This window comes from Armigeres subalbatus, chromosome 2, assembly GCF_024139115.2.
Source record: "Armigeres subalbatus isolate Guangzhou_Male chromosome 2, GZ_Asu_2, whole genome shotgun sequence".
Classification (NCBI taxonomy): domain Eukaryota; kingdom Metazoa; phylum Arthropoda; class Insecta; order Diptera; family Culicidae; genus Armigeres; species Armigeres subalbatus.
Window position 1 is genome coordinate 150,005,926 of NC_085140.1, and position 22,423 is coordinate 150,028,348.

The 22,423-nt window shown below is 36.3% G+C and overlaps 1 protein-coding gene across 2 annotated transcripts in view; it reads right to left on the minus strand.

The window, feature by feature from the left end:
- LOC134211008 (zinc finger protein on ecdysone puffs) overlaps window positions 1-22,423 on the minus strand; it is a 52,577-nt gene that overhangs the window by 12,630 nt on the left and 17,524 nt on the right. Inside the window, exons 3-5 of one of the 2 annotated variants that reach the window (XM_062687526.1) lie at window positions 20,622-20,707; window positions 2,972-3,513; window positions 2,240-2,902 (exon numbers count right to left, since the gene is read on the minus strand). In XM_062687526.1, the coding sequence (XP_062543510.1) occupies window positions 2,240-2,902; window positions 2,972-3,513; window positions 20,622-20,707 (1,291 nt within the window). The remainder of the gene's footprint in view (window positions 1-2,239; window positions 2,903-2,971; window positions 3,514-20,621; window positions 20,708-22,423) is intronic. The other variant, XM_062687525.1, reaches the window with a different exon arrangement.

Sequence of the window (22,423 nt, forward strand, 5' to 3'; positions counted from 1 at the left end):
CTATAACACTATAACACTTTAAAAAACCTTATTCCGTAGGATTGTTTCAGCCAAACCGTGAATCAAGTACAGTGATTTGATACTAGCGCGCTCTTGGCAACTATATGAGTATGATAAAGAATGATCTTTTAAATATATGGTGCAATGGTTTTTGAATGGAATATTCACACCATTTGGAGCCCACCAAAGTGTTTGGTAAGTTCCTTCCTTTTAATAAACCTCCGGTCTAAAGTTTACGGCCACCCTCTCAAAAACATGATAAATCTCATATCTTTCTACTCTTATACACTCAATTTTTTTCCCGACCTCAGCAAAATGTTGCCCGCTGCAAACCCGGGGAAAAATCACCAAATTATCTGTCGAATGATCAGTGAAGATCAGGGTTTGCAGAAAACGCTCTCAATATATAACGAACAATGATAAAAGAGAGACAAAGACATAATCAATTTATTACAAACTAGAAAAGAAGTTTATCGCAATTGTATAAAAGTGCGGAAAAAAGTAGGGGGTTGTATCAAAGATTCGGCCGCAAATTGAACGTAGAATTACGTATAGTGCGAAAGAGAATACGAAATTTGATCATCAACATTTTATGCATGTTCATGCCGGATGGCTAATAGCCGAAATGTAGGCAATTTACTGTTAAAGTGCAATTTCAACATTGGCTGATAAAGTTAAATTTTTCAATAGTTAAATGCATTGCATCAATTGTTTACAGTAGCTGTATAGAATCTAAAGAGTTTACTGATCGATTCATACCAAAACCTCCGGAATCCGTTGAAAAAATGCTGGGTTATTGGTTCGTAATTCCTGACCTCTTTTCGTGACGGTCCCAAATTTGAAACTTCGGAATGACCCCCCCTATCTTACCGAAAGACGTAATTCTACGTCAAAACAGAAGCCTCACCGATATGCTATGATAAAACACTTCGCTTTCGCTCATTTTTTCGTTGGAGACCATATATTTTTTTGCACAGTTGGGCAAAACAAGTTGAAATGCATCATCAACATCGATGCCCCCGCAATTGGAGCTATTTGAAAAAAGTGTCATCGAGTATAATAGAGTTGGGGGGTGGAGACCAACCAGTTCATTGTCGTAACAGCTAGCGTCTCTTACGGTATTGTACATATCATGAGTGTATATAGAGATGATAAGGGAAAGATTTTTTCATTTCACTTTGGATTCAATCTCTGGTGTAGATCGCAAACCAGACATAAAACTACATGTGCAAATAACCTTTGTCATTTGTTCCAGCAAATGACCACAAACTTATGACTAAAGTGTAAGCCAGATATTTTGGAAATATGAATTCTCATATACATCATATTATTAATAATGAATATTTTCTATCGAAAATCATGCATTTTTCGTAATCAATTTACATTAGGTACTCACCCTTAATCTTCGGAACTGTGCTGAAGACGGGACCTATGAAGCAAAAATGTGGCAACACTAATTTCGATGTGGTGGGACTAGAGGAGGAATGGATTGACACCCAACCAACAAGACAACACACCTTAGATATAAATGAAGTTCCAAAGGCTACAATTCAAAGAGAACTGGATAGGAGAGCTAACGACTTTGTTATTTCATAATTATCACATGTTTTTAAAGTCCTTTTGTATCAAAATGTATACTTTTTGACTCAATTTGTATGAAGCTTACTTAGCGAAACTCCTTTACAATTCTATTATTCAGACAAATTATATTACATTCAATTTCACTACTATATTTGTTGATAAATAAGTGAATTTAAGAATCACATATAGATTCTAATATCGCTGACTGATTTTACATGATATACTATCATTTTCTTTTTCTTTTAAGCTTTTGCAAGCATATTGAGTGGGTACTCTAGGCTTTTCACTTGTCATAAGATGAGTTAGTAGTACTATTCCATTTAATTCCCCCACCGGCGTTTTACCGACTGAGGTCAGTTGTATGTTGTAATACTGTTCAAAGATATCACGAGATTAGAACACAAAAAATCCCATTTGATCCCCAGCCAATTCTTTCAATAGGTCATTAATAAATCATAGATTTCAGATAATTTGAGGCATTTTATGGGTTATCCAAGTCATTCCTATTATATTATGAATAACTTATACATAATATAATAAAAGCATACAGTACATATTCACTACGTACGCATCTTATCTGTAAAATGTTGCGCTTTTTGTGCTACATCTAACACACACTACAATTCAAAACACATTATTGTTCATTCATTATCCGTACCTTCACCAGTAGCTTCCGATGGGTCGTAGAGCTCTGAATCCTTCTTCTCAGCCTCGCTGTTCTCCGATTTCTTCTCCTCGGCAGCCAGCTTCTGCTTCTTGGCGGCTTCAGCCTCTTCCAGTGCGACGGCGGCACGCTTCTGAGCGATACGCACCTCCTGTGCCTTCTCGTTCAGGAAGCGAATGAACGCACGATAGTGGGAGTGCGTGCGGGCATGGATTTCCCCGGTGGCTTCGTCGTCGAAGTACTTGAAGCAGATGCGACACTCGTGGCACTCGAGCTTGCCAATCAGGCTCACGCCGAGCGCACGGTTCTTCTTGTACCGTGGCAGCTTGTTGTCAATTTCCGGCGAAATTTCATCACCAGGCTTGTAGTCCAGAATACAATCTTCGCTCTCTTCATCTTTGACGACCTCATCCTCCGGGACGTCTTCTTCCATCTTGGCGTCCGCAGCTCCTTCCTCCGTAGCGGGCTTCTCGGCAGCTGTTTCCGAATCCTTGGCGGCATCGCCATTCTCCGTGGATTCGGACGCAGCAGTCGAGGCTTTTGGTTCGGTTTTTTTCGCTGCCGAAGAGGCAGCCTCTTTGTCCTTCTTCTTACTTTTCGGGGCCGTTTCTTCACGAATGTCTAGCAATTCATCATTAGCAGTGGAGATAATCAATTCTGTGGAAAAAAGATGAAACAGTATTAGACAAATGATCCATCTGCTCATACCCTTTCGGTAAAACCTACGTTTTGCTTTCTTCTCGATGTCAAGTCGGCTTGGTTTAGTCTTGCAATTCTTCATGTGAACCACAGACAGCAAATGGTCATCATGCTCGGTGCGGTTGTGGAACTCCAGTTCGCATTCGTCACACTTCGGGTGCAAGAACTTCTTCAGATCCAGATGCTTCTCGGACCGCCGATGAGCGATGATGTGTCCGTAGAAGAACAGCTCGCACATCGGACAGTACTCGCGCATCTTGGAGTAGTTCTTGGCCTTGCCCATGCGCTTCAGTCGGTCGATTTCAATCGTCTTCAGCTGCTCGGCAATGCGAGCCTCCTGCCGGAGCAGGGTGGCCCGCATGCGGTAGCTCTCCTCGATGCTCTCCTTCATGACCCGATGGGTACGACCGGTGATGTGATTCTCGAACGACGTCGCATCGTACATGTGCTTGTCGCACATGTGACAGTACAAGAACTCGTTCGAAACATCGGCGTAAGGTGATGTCTTTGACTGTTTGTTGTTTCCAGCGTTGCTCGAGTTGCCTTTCTTATTTGCTCCCTGCTTGTTGCTGTTTACCAGGCGAATTGAAAGGATTAGATGAAAAGGTATGCGTTAGCTAATCATATCAAACATAAGATATAATAAATGATTTCTTTAAATCGGTTTCAGCTTTTGTTCAAAATTATATGATGCGTATATAACATAAAGCACTGTTTACAGCATTTTTTCCTAAATTGCAAAAGAGTTATATTATTCAGTTTGTTCACAAAAGTTGTGTCCAGCGGTCCATAAATCGAAATGTCCAGGACACACCGAATGTTCATAACAGAAGTATACATACGGTAGTGTATAACGATTAGAATCTAACACCGCATCCTACAACTGGGAAGCGTGAGTTTTACTCATGATAACCGTATTTCAAATGATATGACTATGGTAACCAAAACCATCAGCTAAATGCTCTGCTCTAGATCTAGACGCTGATGGATAGAGGGCTGTGCCACCCGCTTGCTCATCCGCCAGAGCCGATTCTTTCTGCTGCCGCCTGTTGTTGATGTTGCGAACTGTGCAAAATGTTCCCTTTAAGCTTTTTCGATGTTTTTTAAACAAAATAAACCGAAATACTGAATATCGTGCAGACACGAAAATTTACAAATCTAGCTACATATTTCAAAGATCTCCTATTCAAAATAACTAGGTTCTCGTGGCTTTGTGAAGCATTTCAAATTAGTTTAACAAATTAGAAGTGGCAAAATTCACTACAGGTGGTGCAAAATACTGTAGTGTGTACTTGCATGAGAAATAAATGGAGAACGCTTGGTTGTTTGTAAGTAAATCAGATTTGATTCAACAACAATCGTTCGTGTGTGATGAAAGAACCAAACATTTTGATTATCGGTAAAAATCGAAGGTTTTTTTTTCATCTTTGCGCTACATATGGATCAGTACTGCTAGTTTTCGTGACCGTCGTGTGAGACCAAATCGGGACCAACATTTCAAAAGGGCGAAACAGTTTTTGTAAACAAGAGCTTCTCACGTCGCTGGTGTGTTAATTTGTGCATATGAACGCAATCCAACATCTCTGATGGAAGCAGCGAATACTCTTCTTTCATTAAATGGCGCTGGATTGCGTGGGTGAGCACAAATTAGCCCACCAGAGACGTGAGAAGATCTTCGGTCACATTACAAGCACTCATAATGGGAATGTTGCTTTTGAAATCTAAGTTTCTAAATAGTTTAAATAGATATGTGCAAATAACGATGACTTGTCGATAAAAAAAACTTTTATAAAAAGTTTTAAGGCCATCAAAGGCTATAAAGAATATTGATAAAGAAAATAAATAAATACAAATAAAATGATTAATTGTTTCTGACTTTCGAAGTAATAATAATAACATTATTGAAACAGAGACAGCTAGTAAATTTTTGAAAATTTGTATTGACAACTAGTCGACCCGGCAGACGTTGTCCTGCGTAGTAGGCGAGAATGTGCATTCCGAACTGCCCATACAAAGTTCGCATAGGAATCACAATTTTAGTTTCTCACGGTTTGCTCAACTTTACTCGTAACTTTCGCATTAGGAAATATCATATAAACCCGTCGGAAACTATAACGAATGTTTCTGCTGAAGAAATGAAAAACATCCATCCAGCCGTTTTCGAGTTATGCGGATACGAACACAGACCATTTCATTTTTATATATAAAGAGAAGATAGAAGATTACGAAAATTCGACATTTTTGAACATTTCAATTTTGTGGTTCGATTGTGGGCACCCTTTGAACACTCGATAAAAAATAAAAACCACCCAGATTTAAAGCAAAAGAATAATTTATTCATTATAATTGCCATGAGGCGAAAAAATAACCCAGATTGATCCACCTAGCAAAGGCATCTTCCTCTCTAGCAATATTGAACGATTGTCAACAAAAACAGGGTGCACAGCCCATAACCCAACCACAAGGTTGCCCACAACCGAATTTTGCAGCCGTTTGGTAATGTGATGAAAAACATTTTGGTGCTAATATTTTGATGAAGGCAATAGCTATTTGAAGCTCAAAATTTATTAAATTTACTGTTTAAATGCGCATACGATGCGCCACCTTCTGCAGATCAACGACGGGACGAAAGCAGATAACAGCAGCAGGCGAAATCACAAAGGGTCGGCTCTTATGGTTATGGATGAGCAAACGTCACCGTCCTCTGTCCATCGAGATCTGGAGCAGAGCATTTAGCTGATGATTCGGTTATCACAATGGCTTAATCATAATATATTCTCATCATAATAAATTCAAATAATAATTGATAGCCCTAATTTTTTTCCGATATGCTTTACTTACACCTCACTGTACTCATGCCAAGAAATATGGCAGTCTTTTTCTTCTCAGAAGACAAAATACAGTCTTTCATGATGAAACAATTCTAAAATTTATTCAATATCACTGTAGTCTGTATTCAATACATATTACTAACCAACTTTGAAATTCCTTTGAAAAGACCTATTATGACCTAATCATCAGGCTCACCATCCGTACCTAAAAAAGTTTCGATTTTTTATTTCAATGAAATGAAATTAGGGAAACGAGAATATTTTTTTTCGTAGTTTTCGACGAGAACATAAACGAAAATCGTATCTCCTGGATGAAAACATTAACATTTCGCTCACTTTTTGCGAAAAGTTTTAGTGAACAATTACAAAAAATGTTATGCTTGCGACGCAAAAACACAGCAAAAACAAGGCAGTGATGCGACCACACTAATTAAATGTAGGTGTATTTGTTCAACAAAGACTAATGTACATCTTTTCAAAGTTGACCAACTTACCGCAAGCCAAAAAATATTCGAAACATTAATCTGTGAATCGTAAATAGAAAGATTTCTCTGGAACTACAATACTGCATTTGTGACGGTGCGGAACAACGGAATGATGAGAGAAAACGATCAATGCAAATTATCGCGGCTCATTTCCTAAAGTTTAGCGAGATTTGAAAACCCTGGTCTTGATACATTCTGTCTAATTAACAAAACGTATTGTAATGTTGAAGCAAATTTAGCTCCTGAGTAATTCTCGCTGAGACCGGACCACTATTTGCACGAGGTTCTTAAAAATGCCCAAATTTATATTCTTTCGAAAGCTTTCGGCGAGTATATTAAGGATCCGAGTTAAATTCTTCAGAAAGATAAACTCCTCGTTAGTTATACACGAAATCATTTTAATAGACCACTCGATTTTGTCAATTCTTGACTCACCAAAACTGTCATAACTCCTACATTTCTCAACCGATCATAGAGATCAGCATATCGTTGGAAAGAGGAAGAGTGTATTTTGCAATAATAGAAATAGAACCAGCCATATTGAATTTGGTCGGTATCTTGGTTTTCTTTTTGAAAACTATTTTTTCGCGAGGATCGTAACCACCGATTTTGAATATTGATACATCGATGGAAAGCTTAGCAAATATTGTACATTGTGTCCAAAAATCTCAGATGTATGTTTTTTCTATCAAAAGCTATGCACTATTTTTTTCATGTAGCCCGTTGGCAGTCTCTCGGCTCAAGCTCTACTCTGGGTCCATCCCTGTTGTTGCCCACGGTAATTAAATTTGCTTCTATGACCCTCTATTTTAGATCAATAACAGACGTTCCTAAGCCACGTTGCTCAAATGGTCACTGTTTTAGGCCTGATCCAAATAGTTTTATTAAATAGTCCCCTTCAATAACATAACTGATCACCGTTTTCACCATTATAACTATCACTCATCACTCCAACTTAACACTAGGTCTATTCCCTGTTGATCCGATGATTAAATTTGCTTCTACGAGCCTCTATTTTTGATCATTAACAGACGTTTCTAAGCTACGTTGCTCAAATGGTCACTGTTAAGGCCTGATTCAAATAACTCTAATTTTAGCTCTGATTCAAATAGTTTTCTATAAAATAATCCCGGTAGCATCACTTATTATCGTTTTCACCACCATCACTATCATAATTACTATTGTCCCTGTCATCACAAATATCTTATTTACAGTCATGAACACACACACAATGAATCGATCTTCAAAACAGCGCTGTTATATATCATATAAGAACCGACACTTCTACTAGCTTTCATTGGACATGTACCGAATATTTTACATTATTTCTAGTATAATTATAAAATAATTCCCACTTCTAGCACCTCAACTCAATATTGCATTTCATTCTTCATACTCACTGCGAACATGTTCCCATCCCGTTTAAATCAACTCTATCTTTTACCTAGCTTCTTTTGTCACTATGTCTACACCACCAATACCAACTTGTGTATTAACCTTTTCACTAACACTTGCATAACCACACAACATCACCATTTTCATATCAACAACCATTTTTTCACAATTTCATCGAGATCAGCAATCATCACTACTATCCCTACTACAATGTTAACGCAAACAAAAACTAGTCAGTCATTTTTTTTCTTCTAAATTTGCAGTTTCCATCAAACAAATGAAGCTCAAAAAATAATAAGCTTATAATCTATCGCGAGAGTCAGTCTTTTTGTAGATATGATGACAAAGAGAGAAAACTCGAATAGAAATGCATTTTGAAACAATAATAACGCACTAGATTTTGATAAATATGACTCGTTTAAAATTTATTTTGGAATCTATTTAGTCTATTTACCAGGCCACACTTCAGAACAGTGCGCCCAGCAATCATCAAAAATTCTCAACTTAACAACACCGAATATTGTTGCTATGGGCCTGTTGGTCTTCAAAAGCTTCGAAATCGCCTCCGAATAAGATTCAACAGGTAATAATTTTACAGACATTTCTTGAGCTTCGAATTTTTGATAAGCTTAGGAAGTCTTATGGTAGATCTTTATGTCTATGGATCTACTTTTAATCTAGTCATAATTATGTCGAATGTTTCTCACTGTGTCATTATTACTCTGTCTGTCTTAGTTATCTTATGTTTCCTACGTTATTCAGTTCAATTCTATACTCATTGTAGATTATGTTACGTTTTGATGTCAGTTCATAGAGACTGCTAAAGGTCACTAAAGGTATGGGGGTTGCTAAAGGTTGCTAAAGGTATCCTAGTTCAAGCGTATAAGTAAGCACCGCTTAAGAGTTAAACAAACGTGAAGAAATGGTCTTTAAGTTGTCTCAATAGTCTCAAAGCCTTACATACAAGCGTAGCGTTACTGTAATTTTATGGGTCGTGGTCAGCTATAGGATTCACTTTTCGGTGGCAAAGTACAGCTTCATCACGCCTATTCCCTATGTATTAGAAAAAAAATATCGAGAATGAAACCAATGTAAGATTGTCTGCATACCCTCGTTTGAATGTGGGGTATTTTTAATTATGGCTCGTTAAAGTGAGACATAACAACATCAAAAGGTGCCGCGTTCCTAGTTTTGATAAAACTTCTACTCAGTGAAATTCCCTATTTTTGTCTTGGTGATATTTTCTACTGGTTAATTCCTACCTAGCTATGTTTATGCGTAGCTGCGCCTTATCATCATCAGGGAACGCCTCAAAAAAGTATTGCCGCGTAGCAGAGATCATTATCACTGATGAGAAGGACCTCTACCTGTCTGCACCACCATTCAAGGCTCCAAGATACGATGTCCGTTGAATCACATGCACATGCGTAAAATCAGTGCATCAATGCCGGATTATATGGTGTTATAGGTGATATTCTCAATACGGCCGTTCAGAATGGTTCAGCGGATGCAAATTATGGATCATTATTAGGTCTTGTAATTTTAAACAAAACGTTCTGACTACACGCGATAAACTATGAATATTATTATATCGCGAATCGCGAATCAAGTAAAAATACTGATAAGTTTAAGTTTGTAATTACTACCGACATTGTATTTGTGATCAAAACTGACATTGTGTTTTTAGTTAAAACTCAAGAATACTGTAAAGTAGTGTTATTAAAAATATATATAATAATTTACATTATAAATTCTGATTAATATCAAGATACTGATCCAACATCACATCTTCAAGGGCTCCTCACAAGCTACACATTTCATTCAGGCACTTTAGAACGTCCATGTAGTAACTTGTTCACACTTGAAATCTGCCTCAACCAAGTTGGCAGAACGCGCCCTTACCCTTTCTGAACCAAAGGGCAGGGATCAAAAGCTATGTACTATTTATCAATACCAAATCTTGAATTATTTAATTCAATAACTTGAATACGGCTCCGTTATGCTCAAATAAAATACCCTTCAAATAAAATACTGTTGTAGATATGCTTTTCATTTCTGAAACATATTTGGCTCAGAATAGTGTTTGAAATCAAGGAACTGACTTCGTAGTACCACATTAACCATAAAAATAATGCGTCCAATTTGGGAATCTCGAGCTCGTTCAGTAGCCGCTAGGTTGCGAAGGCCGACGGAGGTCCTTCGTAGCTTAGTTGGTTAAAGCACCAGTCTAGCGTACTGTAGGGTCATGGGTTCGAGTCCCATCGAAGGGAAAGTGGTTACCTCCAATACATTTTTCAAATCAATATCTTCCACATAACGTACATATTCACATATGAGTTTTCATAACATTGTAAATTAACGTCCAAGTCGGGTGTTTAATCCCCGGAAATAGGCAATTACCTTTGATTGAACTGAACTTGAGTTGCGTGCTCTTGCCTACGCAATGCGGTCGGGTCTGAGCTTGACGACCGACTGGCAAATAGCTTACACAACCTCACTTGATCAGTACCGTTGCTGATGAAGAATGTGTATAGCCGCCAGACATTCTAAATACTCACGCTCCTCTAATGTGGACGTGTACAATACACATGTGGAAGTATTGGCTTGATAAATGGATTGCGAGTGATTTGACTATGCGTCCAATTTGGGAATCTCGAGCTCGTTCAGTAGTTGCTAGGTTGCGAAGGCCGACGGAGGTCCTTCGTAGCTTAGTTGGTTAAAGCACCAGTCTAGCGTACTGTAGGGTCATGGGTTCGAGTCCCATCGAAGGGAAAGTGGTTACCTCCAATACATTTTTCAAATCAATATCTTCCACATAACGTACATATTCACATATGAGTTTTCATAACATTGTAAATTAACGTCCAAGTCGGGTGTTTTTAATCCCCGGAAATAGGCAATTACCTTTGATTGAAATAAAAATAATGTTCGTCAGTCAGATGGCCCTTAAAAAAATAATTTGGTAAATCGTACATAGCTTCTGGTAGAAAAAACATACACCTAATATTTTTGGACACAATGCACACTATGAGCTGAGCTTTCCATCGATGTATTATTATTCATAGTCGGTGGTTGCGAACCTGGCAGAAAAATAGTTTTCAAAAAGAAATCCATGGGGGCAAAATTTAATATGGCTGCTTCTACTTTTATTATTGCAAATTGAGGATACACTCTTCCTCTTTCCTCGATATGCTGATCTCTTTGATCGGTTGAGAAATGTTATGACAGTTTTGGTGAGTCAAGAATTGACAAAAATCGAGGGGTCCATTAAAATGATTTCGTGATAACCAACGAGGGGTTCTTCTTTCTGAAGAATTTAACTCGGATCCTTAATATACTCGCCGAAAGCTTTCGAAAGAATATAAATTTAGGCATTTTTAAGAACCTCGTGCAAATAGTGGCCCGGTCTCAGCGAGAATTACCATCCTGCGTTATTCTATAGCTTAAATTCAGAAGTTTTCTCTTTGTAAATACAAATATCTTCTTCCTCTTTGGCATTATTCCCCCACTGGGACATTGCCGCCTCACATCATATCGAATGTGCTTCAGCCGAGTTCCTACAACAAATTCTATATGTACGTATGGATATGGATATGAATTAATTTCTGTTTTCCTTTTACAAATTATCACAAATCAGTTGAAAATTCATGGAATCCCGATCACATACGATAAACGAATCCTCATTTATCCACACTTACAATTGAAGCCTTGAAAGTGAAACAACAAAGATTACAACACAACCATTCAAATATTGGTTTATTGCACTAAAAGTAATTGTTTAATTTCTCAGTTGTAAACGTTAGTACGGAGATTATGAAGAAAGCGACGAAAATAACGGGCTTTAGAGAAGTAAGGAAATATTTCTTATATTATCGAATACATTTCTCTCCCGAAATTCCGAAGATGTCACTCTTTGAAGCTTAAAATAATTCATCGGATTTTTATGATGGTGATTATATTTCCATCTCTTGTAGCAATGCATCTGCATTTGTATTATGTATATTCAATCAAATACCATTTTCTACTATGCTAATCAGAAATCAATCTTCCGTATTTTGCCATTACCCTTTGAAACTCCAAGTGGGCCTCAGCCTCAGGCTAGGTTGTTTTTTATTGTAACTTTGTGTAAATGGCTTTCACTAATCACTGGTACTTATGCCTAAAATTGTAAATCTTTAGCTTTTGCACAAAAAGTTTAATAACAAGGAGTTGATATTGATGGACCAATGCACCATGCGTCTCCATTTGAGTGAATTCAGGGTGGCCACTGAAACTCGATTTTCAAATTCCCGTTTTTTCCCCGCTTTTCCCGATAATTTTTATCAAATTTTCCCGGTTTTTATCTATCTAAAAATTAAGATAAGAGTCTTTGGACCTTAACTAGGTGTTTTATTTTCTGACCAAACCGGAGAGCTTGAAAAAACGCTTCGAAATTAGCAACAAGGTGTTATGCGAAATGCTTTTATCAACAGACACACTGAAATTGTGCGCATCGTAGCCATGTAGTGTAAGTGCCAACCGGCATTTAATCAATATGGTAATAACACATTAGTTCCTAATTGCAATGGTTTGATTCTTTTCTTTGTTGCTATTTTTTTTTTTGTTGGTTGCAACACTTTCGTGAGCTTCTGACTTATTCAATGGACATTGCATTCTTAGAGCATAATGTTCACAGAAAGCAATACACCCATTTTTTTACACGGTTAGTATTCATTAATTTTACGGTTGACCTGAACTTTCACAGCTTTTCAAATGTTTCCAATATTTTTTTTATTGTGATTTTTTTCGTGGGTTGACTCATAATTTCATTGACGGTAAAGATCTTAATCGACTAAGACCCACCCGGGTAAAAAAAGAACTTGGTGTAAAATCGTATAGTATCTTATATACAGCCGACATATTTTTAATGTTAAGGAAGGTTTCGCCTTTTTTTTAATGAGACCAAAGCAAACGTTTTTCGGGTCAAGGGGGAATATTTTTTCGTTGTTTATGTTGAGAATCATCCTGTGCTCCTGAGATTGAGTGAGCATTACGAACCCTGTGTTCATCTCTTGGTTTGACCTTTTCCGGACTATTTCAAAGAATACCTTTCTGAGTAACTAATAAAACTAATGAATAATCGCAAATTAATGTGGGGAAAACATAGTTCTCGAAATCGAATTAAATCGAAGTTTCTAACTTAAAGAGCTTAGCAGTGAAGCAAGTAAAGCAGTGTATAACCTCACCATAGTTATTGGTATTGCTTTTCTAATAATCCACAAAATAATAAAACAAATAATTTGAACACAGATTTGTTGAATCTATTTAAAAAAAGTTTGAACGTTCCAATTCAATATTAGAATATTGGAATTTTTGTTTTGTTTTGAAACTTATTCCTTATTTTCCGAGTAACAAGTTAAAAATATATTTCGCCATCATAAGGTTAGTTGTGAAAAATACTAAACTGTAATACTGTAAAATATGACAGACTAAATCACGAAGTTTAAAAAAAAAAGTCCATTTTTTTATTATTTGTAGAATTTTCAAACATAATAGAAGTACTTTCGTCTAAAAACGAGCTTGGATATTAGAAGAATTACTTAAAGATGACTTCATTCATTCAAATGAATGAATATTTCTATATTCGATTCTAAGATTGCCTCATAACACAATGATCTAGTGACAACACAAACTGGATTTGAAAAATAACATCTACTTAACTTCCTTACTTAATTAAATACCACATACCATTAGTACGTGGTAAAATCAAAAAATTCAGTCAGAATGTGACTGAGTAATAAACATTAAGAAATAAATCTTTTCCTTATATCAACTTCATTAGAAACTTTGAAAAATTTTGAATGTAATTTGACGAAAATTATTTTTTTCCCCGGTGCATGTCCTGAATTCCCGGTTTTCCCGCTTTTTTTCCCGGTGACTTCAATTTCCCGTCTTTTTCCCGCTTTTCCCGTTTTCCCGGTTCGGTGGCCACCCTGAGTGAATTCTTCTGTGTATAGTATGATGAACATGTTAAAAGCTTGTTGGGCATAAAACTAACAAATCTCCAAAAGAAATGAAATAACAGACTTGGCGTCTTCAACAAAGTTTTGCACGACAACTTTCGCTACAACTTTTGTGTAGTATTATTCATCTTAATTTTAGGGGGATTGATCAATAATACAAAAAGCATATTAACTTACAGATAAAATGTCTGGTGGACAATATTGAGACCGTGCTTTTTAAGCCTATACTGACCCTAAAGCTTATTATTCTGTGTTAAAAAGTTTTTCAGTTCCAGGCATTGAAGAGCTGTTGGATTTATATAATCAGAAGAGGAAGATTTTCTGCGGAAGCTGTTTGTGTGATATAAAAACAATTTTGCACTGTATGGACATTTTGTCAAAAGGAGGACAGGATGACATTGTATGAAAAAGGAAAACATGTCCTCCCAAAAGATACCATCTGTAAAGTCTAGTCTTATTTATAGCATAGCAGAATAATCATAACTTTAAAGAATCACTGCCCCTCGAGTTCACACAGCATTCTTTCGAAATTCCGTGCTATTGTCACAGAAGGACACATTCGAACATGGTTCAAAGGTCCATCCTACACATTCAATATGGACGAAACATCAGTACGCACCATTCCAACTCGTAGTAATATATTCCATATTAGCAAAGAGTTCAAGGCAATATTTTCAAAATGCTGCTCGAATTCTGAGCTGCAGGACAGAATCAGGTTGTACGAAGCCTTGGTTGCCAAAACAAAATCTTTCATTGTCGGAGATTTTATTCGTAGATGGACACAAATCGCACGAATCGCATCTTTCAATGAATTGTTGTAATGAAAACCTCATTATTCATGTTTGCTTTTCAGCAAACACAACACAAATAAATCAACCGTTAGATGTGTGCTTTTACAAGCCACTGACATTCAATTGGAACTAGCTTCTTCTAAAGTGGAGAATTTAACTTTGTAGCGATCTGCTCCCAAGAAGCGAAATCACCGCGTTGTTGAAAATGGAAAATCTAACTTCGACATTTGAGACTGAATTCAAACGATGTGCACGGTAAAAAATCAACACAATCAACAATCACTTTTATCAATATTTATAAACAACTTTACAGTCACTATTATTGAAAGCGAACATTCCTTTGATTATGGAGTGCTGTCACTCCTTTCACAAGTGTGTTAAATTCAGAAAATTCCATAACATAAACACTGTTTTATTTATGTAGTAATGAACTCTAAATAAGAAAAATCACTTTAATAAAGTTTAAAAAAAACACTGTTTTATTCATGAGGTAGTGAGATGGAGGCATGGTAAAGATGAAGGACTTTCATGCAATGACATGTTATTTGCAAGAGGTGAGCCAGCCTAATGGGGCGATCACAATACTGCGTCATCGCAGACATCAACTTCATCGCATATGGATCCGGCCATATGCGATGAAGTTGAAGTCCGCGATGACGTAGCATTATGTTAAGGCTGAAAACCTCTCAAATAAAGACAAAAAAAATGTTACTTGAATCTGGGCTGAGTTAATTCAATTTTTGTTTTCTGGTTCCATATTCAAAATATTGAGCACGTCAGATGGAAGTGGTGGTCTTTGAATACGACGAGCTCAGCTATAGATATTGATTTGATTCTGAAGTAGTGCAAATTCGAATGCAGAACAGTTCGCATGAACGTTTTTAACATTTCATCGTGTGGGTTGTTCGTTCCGTATTTTTAGTATAATATGCCTGCTACAAAGCAGAACCATCATGCCGAAGGTGGCAATGTCTCAGTGAAAGATGCAATGCCAATTAAAAGAAGAAGAAAATGTTTTCCACTCTCCGAATTTTTTATCAGAAATATTACTTTGGGAGCAATAAAAAGATTCCACAAAAATTTCAAGAATTTTCAAAGCATTCTTTAAAATCTCTTTTTAGTTCAATATTTATGTTTTTACTAGAAGAACGTTACCCTGCGTTGCTCGGGTTTGTTATCTAAATGTCAATTCAACTCTAGATCAATTTTTGTGCGATCGCATTGGGTTGCCTTATTTCGCATTGGGTTGCCTTACAACTCACCCTTTTATTGTATTACCTATTTTAACGATTTTTTTATTTTTCCCTGTCAAATTTCCAAACTCTTTGTAAATATAACCACAACTAATCCCAAGACGAATCGATTAGTGAGGAAATCATATGACTGAATTTCATATTCACTACCAGACTAAATGTACAATCACCTTAATATCATGCAAAGAATGTAAAACTAGAACATTGCCATTGACAAGAACAAACGCAACAAACGATTGTTCCAAACTGCAACAGAATAGGACAATTGACATTTACCGTGCATCAAATAAATTGGTCAATTTTTGATAAGGCTTTTAATTAAAAATATCAATTGTTTATGGTTCCATATAAATATATTTTGGTTAAATATATTGGCTGTGCATATGCACAGCACATGTTTCGAAATGGACAAATATGATATGAAATTTGCAAAAAAGAATCCACGTGTCTTGGAGGGACTCGAACCCTCAACCTCATAGTCCCTACAAGACACGTGGATTCTTTTTCGCAAATTTCATATCAATTTGTCCATTTCGAAACATGTGCTGTGCACATCTATATACATAAAAATGAATTTCTGTCTGTCTGTGCCTTATAGACTCGGAAACTACTGAACCGATCGACGTGAAAAATTCTTTGTAGAGGTTTTTGGGGCCGGGGAAGGTTCTTAAGATGGTTCGAGACCCCTCCCCGCTTTGGAAAGGGGGGCTCCCATACAAATGAAACACCAATTTCTTCATAACTCGAGATCTAATCAGAAAATAAATCAATTTTAGGCGAAACGAAGTTCGTCGGGTCTGCTAGTGTTTAATAAAAAAATGATTTTCGTACGACCGAGTTGCCGAATAATATGCAATCAAATATAAATATAGCCACCCTATTCAAAAAATCGACCTTGCTCGACCTTGCTCGACGCTCATTCCATTATTTTGTAATCTATGTTATGGGGAAGTGCTGTAATCAGCACAATGAAAAAATGTATTTCCCCATACTCCATCCTTGCAAACTTGAAACGGCATGTGCTAAGTTAGTTTTTATCCAAATCGGCTCGATGTTTCGGAGGACACTCACAACACGAGATAAAATCAAATACCGTCAACTGGGGGGAAGATGATCATTAGGGTGGTTCAAATTAGTATGGGAAAAACTTTTGTCAATTCTTTTGACGGGCCGCCGTCTTATTCGGTTCTATTTGATGCACTGATGTTTTGGACAAAATTTCAGCCAAATTGGTCAACGTACTACCCAAACGTATCGTGGTTCTCGATTGTAAATTGTGCCGTCCAACTGCAAATTATCGTTTATGGATGTTTCTGCATACATTTCTCCATATAAACTTCCAACGAGTTTAGCACCGCCCAAACGTTGACCGATTTGGCTGAAATTTTGTCCAGAGCATCAGGGCATCAAATAGAACCGAATAAGAGGGCGGCCCATCAAAAAATTTGAAAAAGTGTTTTTTGAGCCACCCTAATGATCATTGAGGTGAAGATGATCGTTTGATGTGTCAGTCAAAAGTGCATATTTTTAATATGAAACGGTAGTCAACAATATTCTCCGTTCAAGTAATGTTACCGCTAGGTAGAAATCCGAGTTTTTCGATTATAATAATGAAAATGTATTTTGTGGAAGAAAGAGAGAGATAGTCATAAATGACGCTATTTTCGTTTCAAATATTAACTTCGTAGACTTCTTTACGTAGTAAATTCAACATTCATACACATAACCTAGTGTATTTTGACTACTAGGTCATAATGATTTTAGTAGAGCTGTCTTGATCAACTTCACCCCAAACCAGATTACTCAAAAAATGTGTGATAATTTAATTTTTGCTTTAATAAATGAGAACGCATTTCAGAAAACTAAAGTTGTTGATTATTGCAACGTATAGCAGTACATGTTTTGAAAATATTTGTTTCGATTTAAAATGTAAACACACATTGTTATTGTATGTTTTGTCTTGAAAATGATCATCTTCCCCCCAGTTGACGGTAAGTGTCGTGGAGCAAAGTCGAACCACCCTAATAGCCCTCTGATGACATGATTGCAAAGTCGCTATTAGAATATACAAATTGTTTATCGCAAGTCCATTTTGCTGTTTCCATTCGCATTTTTTATATTACACTTCTTGAATATCTCATGAAAAATATTAATTACTCAAGAATGAATTTTTTTAAACTGCTCCTCTTTTAAAAGTCCGCAACCCTAGTTTGCACTTCTCCTTACAATCACACTATGTTTATAAACAGTAACAGAATCATCTGTTCTCGGCACTCCCAAATAAAACCTACAGCTCCTTAGCTACGCCAACGCCAATGAACAGCATTTATAAACAATAATATGCCTAACGCCCAACCAGCAACGGTCTAGGTAGCAACATAAGCTTATATTAGCGCTACTGTTCTTCACATGCCTTGACTCGTAAGGGGTCGTACACTTATTACGTAAGCAATTTTTCTGGGTTTTTCGACCCCGCCTCCCCCCATGTAAGATTTTTTTATTTATATGGAGCGTAAGATATTGACCGCCCCCCCTCCCCCTATAAGTGCTTACGTAATATGTGTACGGCCTCTAACTACTATTTTACCTAAGTTGATTTTATGACCTTCCACGCAAAAAGGGCTTGCATCAAATTCGAGTATCATCGATTTGAATGAGACTTGGCACATGTTTTCAGTTGGTTTGAAAAAAATCCCGCTGGTGTTAAGGTTATTATCTTTCAAGAGTGATTTTTGAGAAGGTCCTAAGTGTTTTCACTAATGTAATTACAAAACCATTCCAGATAGAGAAAAACTTTGTATGACAAAGTTGTAGGGCTGTAATAGGAGTTTGTGAAAAAACACAGAGAAAAAAACTAGCATTAAAACTCAAAATTTTGCGATTTTTTTCCATTTGGTTCCCAAAAAACTAGAGCAAAAAGCCTAACGTTTTAGGATTAACTCCGGGATGAAGACTCGCCTGTTAAAAAAGTTTTTCAAAGAGCTAATTTTTGTCCATATTTCAAATTTTTGGAGCCAACTGTGAAAAATTTAATTTTATGACGCAGTATGATTAATGAGTTTATTACGAACAATAATGACTACTCTCCTAAGGCCAACCGTTTTTGGGATATTTTAGTTTTGACGCCATTGTAGTGAATCATCATTTTGGGGTCTTCCTTAGCCGCGCGGTAAGATGCGTGGCTACAAAGCAAGACCATGCTGAAGGTGGCTGAGTTCGATTCCCGGTCCGGTCTAGGAAATTTTTGGGTTGGAAATTTTCTCGACTTCCCTGGGCATAAAAGTATCATTGTTTAAGCCTCATGATATACGAATGCAAACATGGTAACTTGGCTTAGAAACCTCGCAGTTAATAACTGTAGTGCTTAAGCTGCAAGGCGGCAATGTCCCAGTGTGGGGTGTAATGCCAATGAGAGAAGAAGTGAATCATCTTTAGAAAATACGCCCTTTTTAATTGGATGTGTTCCATCAAACCACAGATACCAGATATTCTGGCAAAAACCAATTTTATAGAAAAACTTACGTAAACTTTTAAATTGATATACATTGACTTACTACCGCAATATTTTCAATTGATTGCAGAAGTACACCCAGATGCAAATGATAAGCAATTGAAGAACGCAGGTAATGACCTTTACCAGTGGAAAAAAAAATCTAGTCGACTGAAAACATCTGCCAAGTTTCATTCAAATCGATGATGGTCGGTTTAGGATTTCCAGCATATTTTGGATGAAATTCGTCTTATACATTGCATATACATGCATTTAATTTCATGTTTGCTTTTGCCTTTTGTTTTCCTTATTTAGTTGATTTGAGCTACTAAATTTTCGTTCGATTCATACTTGTCGCTTGCTTGTGATATCTCTTTTTTTGTTCTTCATTGCTTTGCTCCCTTTACTTCGTTTGGCAATAAACAAATCAATTATGATGAAATGGGATTCACATAATCTTGGGTTACATATCTTCTTCGACTATCCATTATAGATTGGTACATAAAACACATGTTTCTTATATATATTCTACAAAAATACACAGTTGCTGATTGCTATGTTCTGTATCTTAATCCCACCCTACAAATCGATGCAATTGCTTAATATATTAGTAGGGCTAATCCGTCAACTTTCAATCATGTCATGTTAAAATAATTACTTGTGAGCTATATTAATAATTTATAGCACATTGTAACGAGCAAATGTGATGATGAAATATCGATTCTTTACTCTCCCTCTTTGACAATGTGTTACCTATGGGCTACAACGGACGGAGACAGACAAGAACACCTATCTATTCTAGGCACGAAGCATAACAGTTTATGCATTTCTGTCTATCAACCGTACCGGTGGTTTCTCAGGCCGCTTGACAACGGATCAACGCTACAACGGTTTCCGGCTGTCTTGCGAAAGGAGAAAATTTCTCACGATAGCTTAGGAAATGAAATGTTTCGAAATGATTGAGCAGTGACATCAGGGCTTCATAAGCTGTATGTTGTTGATACGACATATGCACAATCCGCCCCACGCAAGGAATATTTTACCTCAATGGAAGCTTGTGACATTTTTCAAACCAGGCACGCAGTCGCCCGTTGCTCATGAAACAATAATAATTAAGTCAATACTTCTGCGAGTAAGAAAATATGCAATGATCGAAAAAGCAGAAATAATAACAAAAATAATGCTAGTGATACATATAGCGATTGTTAACAGATAAGTCGTAATTGTTGACCCAAGTGCAAACAAATGTAATACAGAAAGCTTAACAACTAAACGAAAATAGAAAACAGTGCCATATGAAAGCCGCACTCAATGTAGTGAGGATGATAAGAAATGTAGAAGCAGTTGTGAACAGTATTTTCTCATTTCACCTATATGGGAATACAATGGAAATATGGAAACAGTTTTCTTGTATATGTAATTAGTATTACCTGTTCTTAGTTTTATTATTATTATTACTAGACTGAATTGGATTTCGTCTTTGATATCCAAGGTTTAACCTTGAAATATAGTCATTCTGAAATGGATAAACCGATAAAGAGAAATATAGGAACAAATTAATAAAAACTTTGCATAGAAGTTGCTGCGCGGGAATACTTGTATCTCGAAAGGTTTGGAACATTACTACGGAAAATCAAAAGAATAGTAAACGAAACTATAAACGGAAGGGACTGACGGTAACGGTAGGTGACGAACGTATCGGAAGAGGAAATAGAAATCTAACAAAGAGAGTTTAAATTTGAAGATACCGTTAATTTTCTGATCTTTATTTGGCTGTTTTCGGGAAAATATAATCGACTGAAAAATGGTAACAAAACGTTCTACTGAAGATTACTAACCTAGCAATTTTGATGTTTGAACTGGAATCCAATATTTGTCTAGCTGAACAGGTATATGAGAAACGTAAATTGTTTATTGTATTCTACTGAATGGTATATATTAGGATTTCTTCGGCAGTTACTATTTCTATTGTTGATAGGAGGTTTACTAAGGCCTCATTTGCTCATATTTGACATCAAATCTTGTAACCAAGTTTAAAATTGTGTCGACAAGAAACTCCTCATTCCCACAGAAATTGTCTAGATTCCGTAGTGCACGCACGTGCATAAGGACTGAAATAAAAACTCCCCTCAAAAATAGAAAATTTTCCATAAAAAATACAGTACTCGTGTCGTGTCGTGTTGGGATCTGACGACCAAACTGGCACAACCTCACACAACCCTACTTCATTGAGCGCCGTTGCTGATGAAGCAAGTGTGTAGGAGCCGGACAATATTAAATACTCATCCTACTTGGTTGACATTGTGTACAAAATACATTTGAGAGAGTTAGTTCTGAAAATGTATTGCGAGAGATCGGCTGGTACCTGGTGCTGGGAATGTGGTTTCATCAGTACCCGCTAAGCTGCGGTGGACGACGGAGGTCCTTCGTAGCTTAGTAGGGAAAGCACCTGTCATGCGAACTGGGGTCGTGGGATCAAACCCCACCGAAGGGGCGGTTACCCTCCAATACCTTTTCCGAACTAAATCTATCACATGTTGTACATATGCATAATCAAGTTTCAGACATAGTACATAAAAAATAGGAAATTGCCAATAAAGAAATCAGAGTATGAGCATTGAATAAATATAAAATTTCCACAAATAATGCATATTTTCCATAAACAATTAAGAATTTTCCATGAAACAAAAACAAATTAGCACTTTTAAGCAGAAATTGCAATCATAAAAGAAGAATTTTCCATAAAGAAATCAAAATGTTCCACGGAAAAAAATTCCATAAATAAATCAATATTAGCGCAATAAACAATTACAAAATTTTCTACAAAGTAAATATTTTTTTCTATAAAAAATTTAAAACTTTCCAAGAAAAATTAATAAAGAGCGATGAAAAATATGAAAATTGCCATAAAGAAATATAAAAAAGAAATGAAATTGACAATATTGGCATTTTTTCATAAATAACAATAATTTCTTCAAAAACGTTTAAAGTACATGGAAAATTTTATCAACTTTATTGTTTTTTTCGTATTTTTAATGGAAATTTTCTTATTTTTTATTGCTCTTTATTGATTATTTTGTGGAATTTTTAATTTTTTAAGAAAAATATATTTATTTTGAAAAATTGGAAATTTTGTATTTTTTCATGGAACATTTTGATTTCTTTATGGAAAATTCTTCTTTTATGATTGCAATTTTTGCTTTTAAAAATGCTAATTTATTTTTGTTTCGTG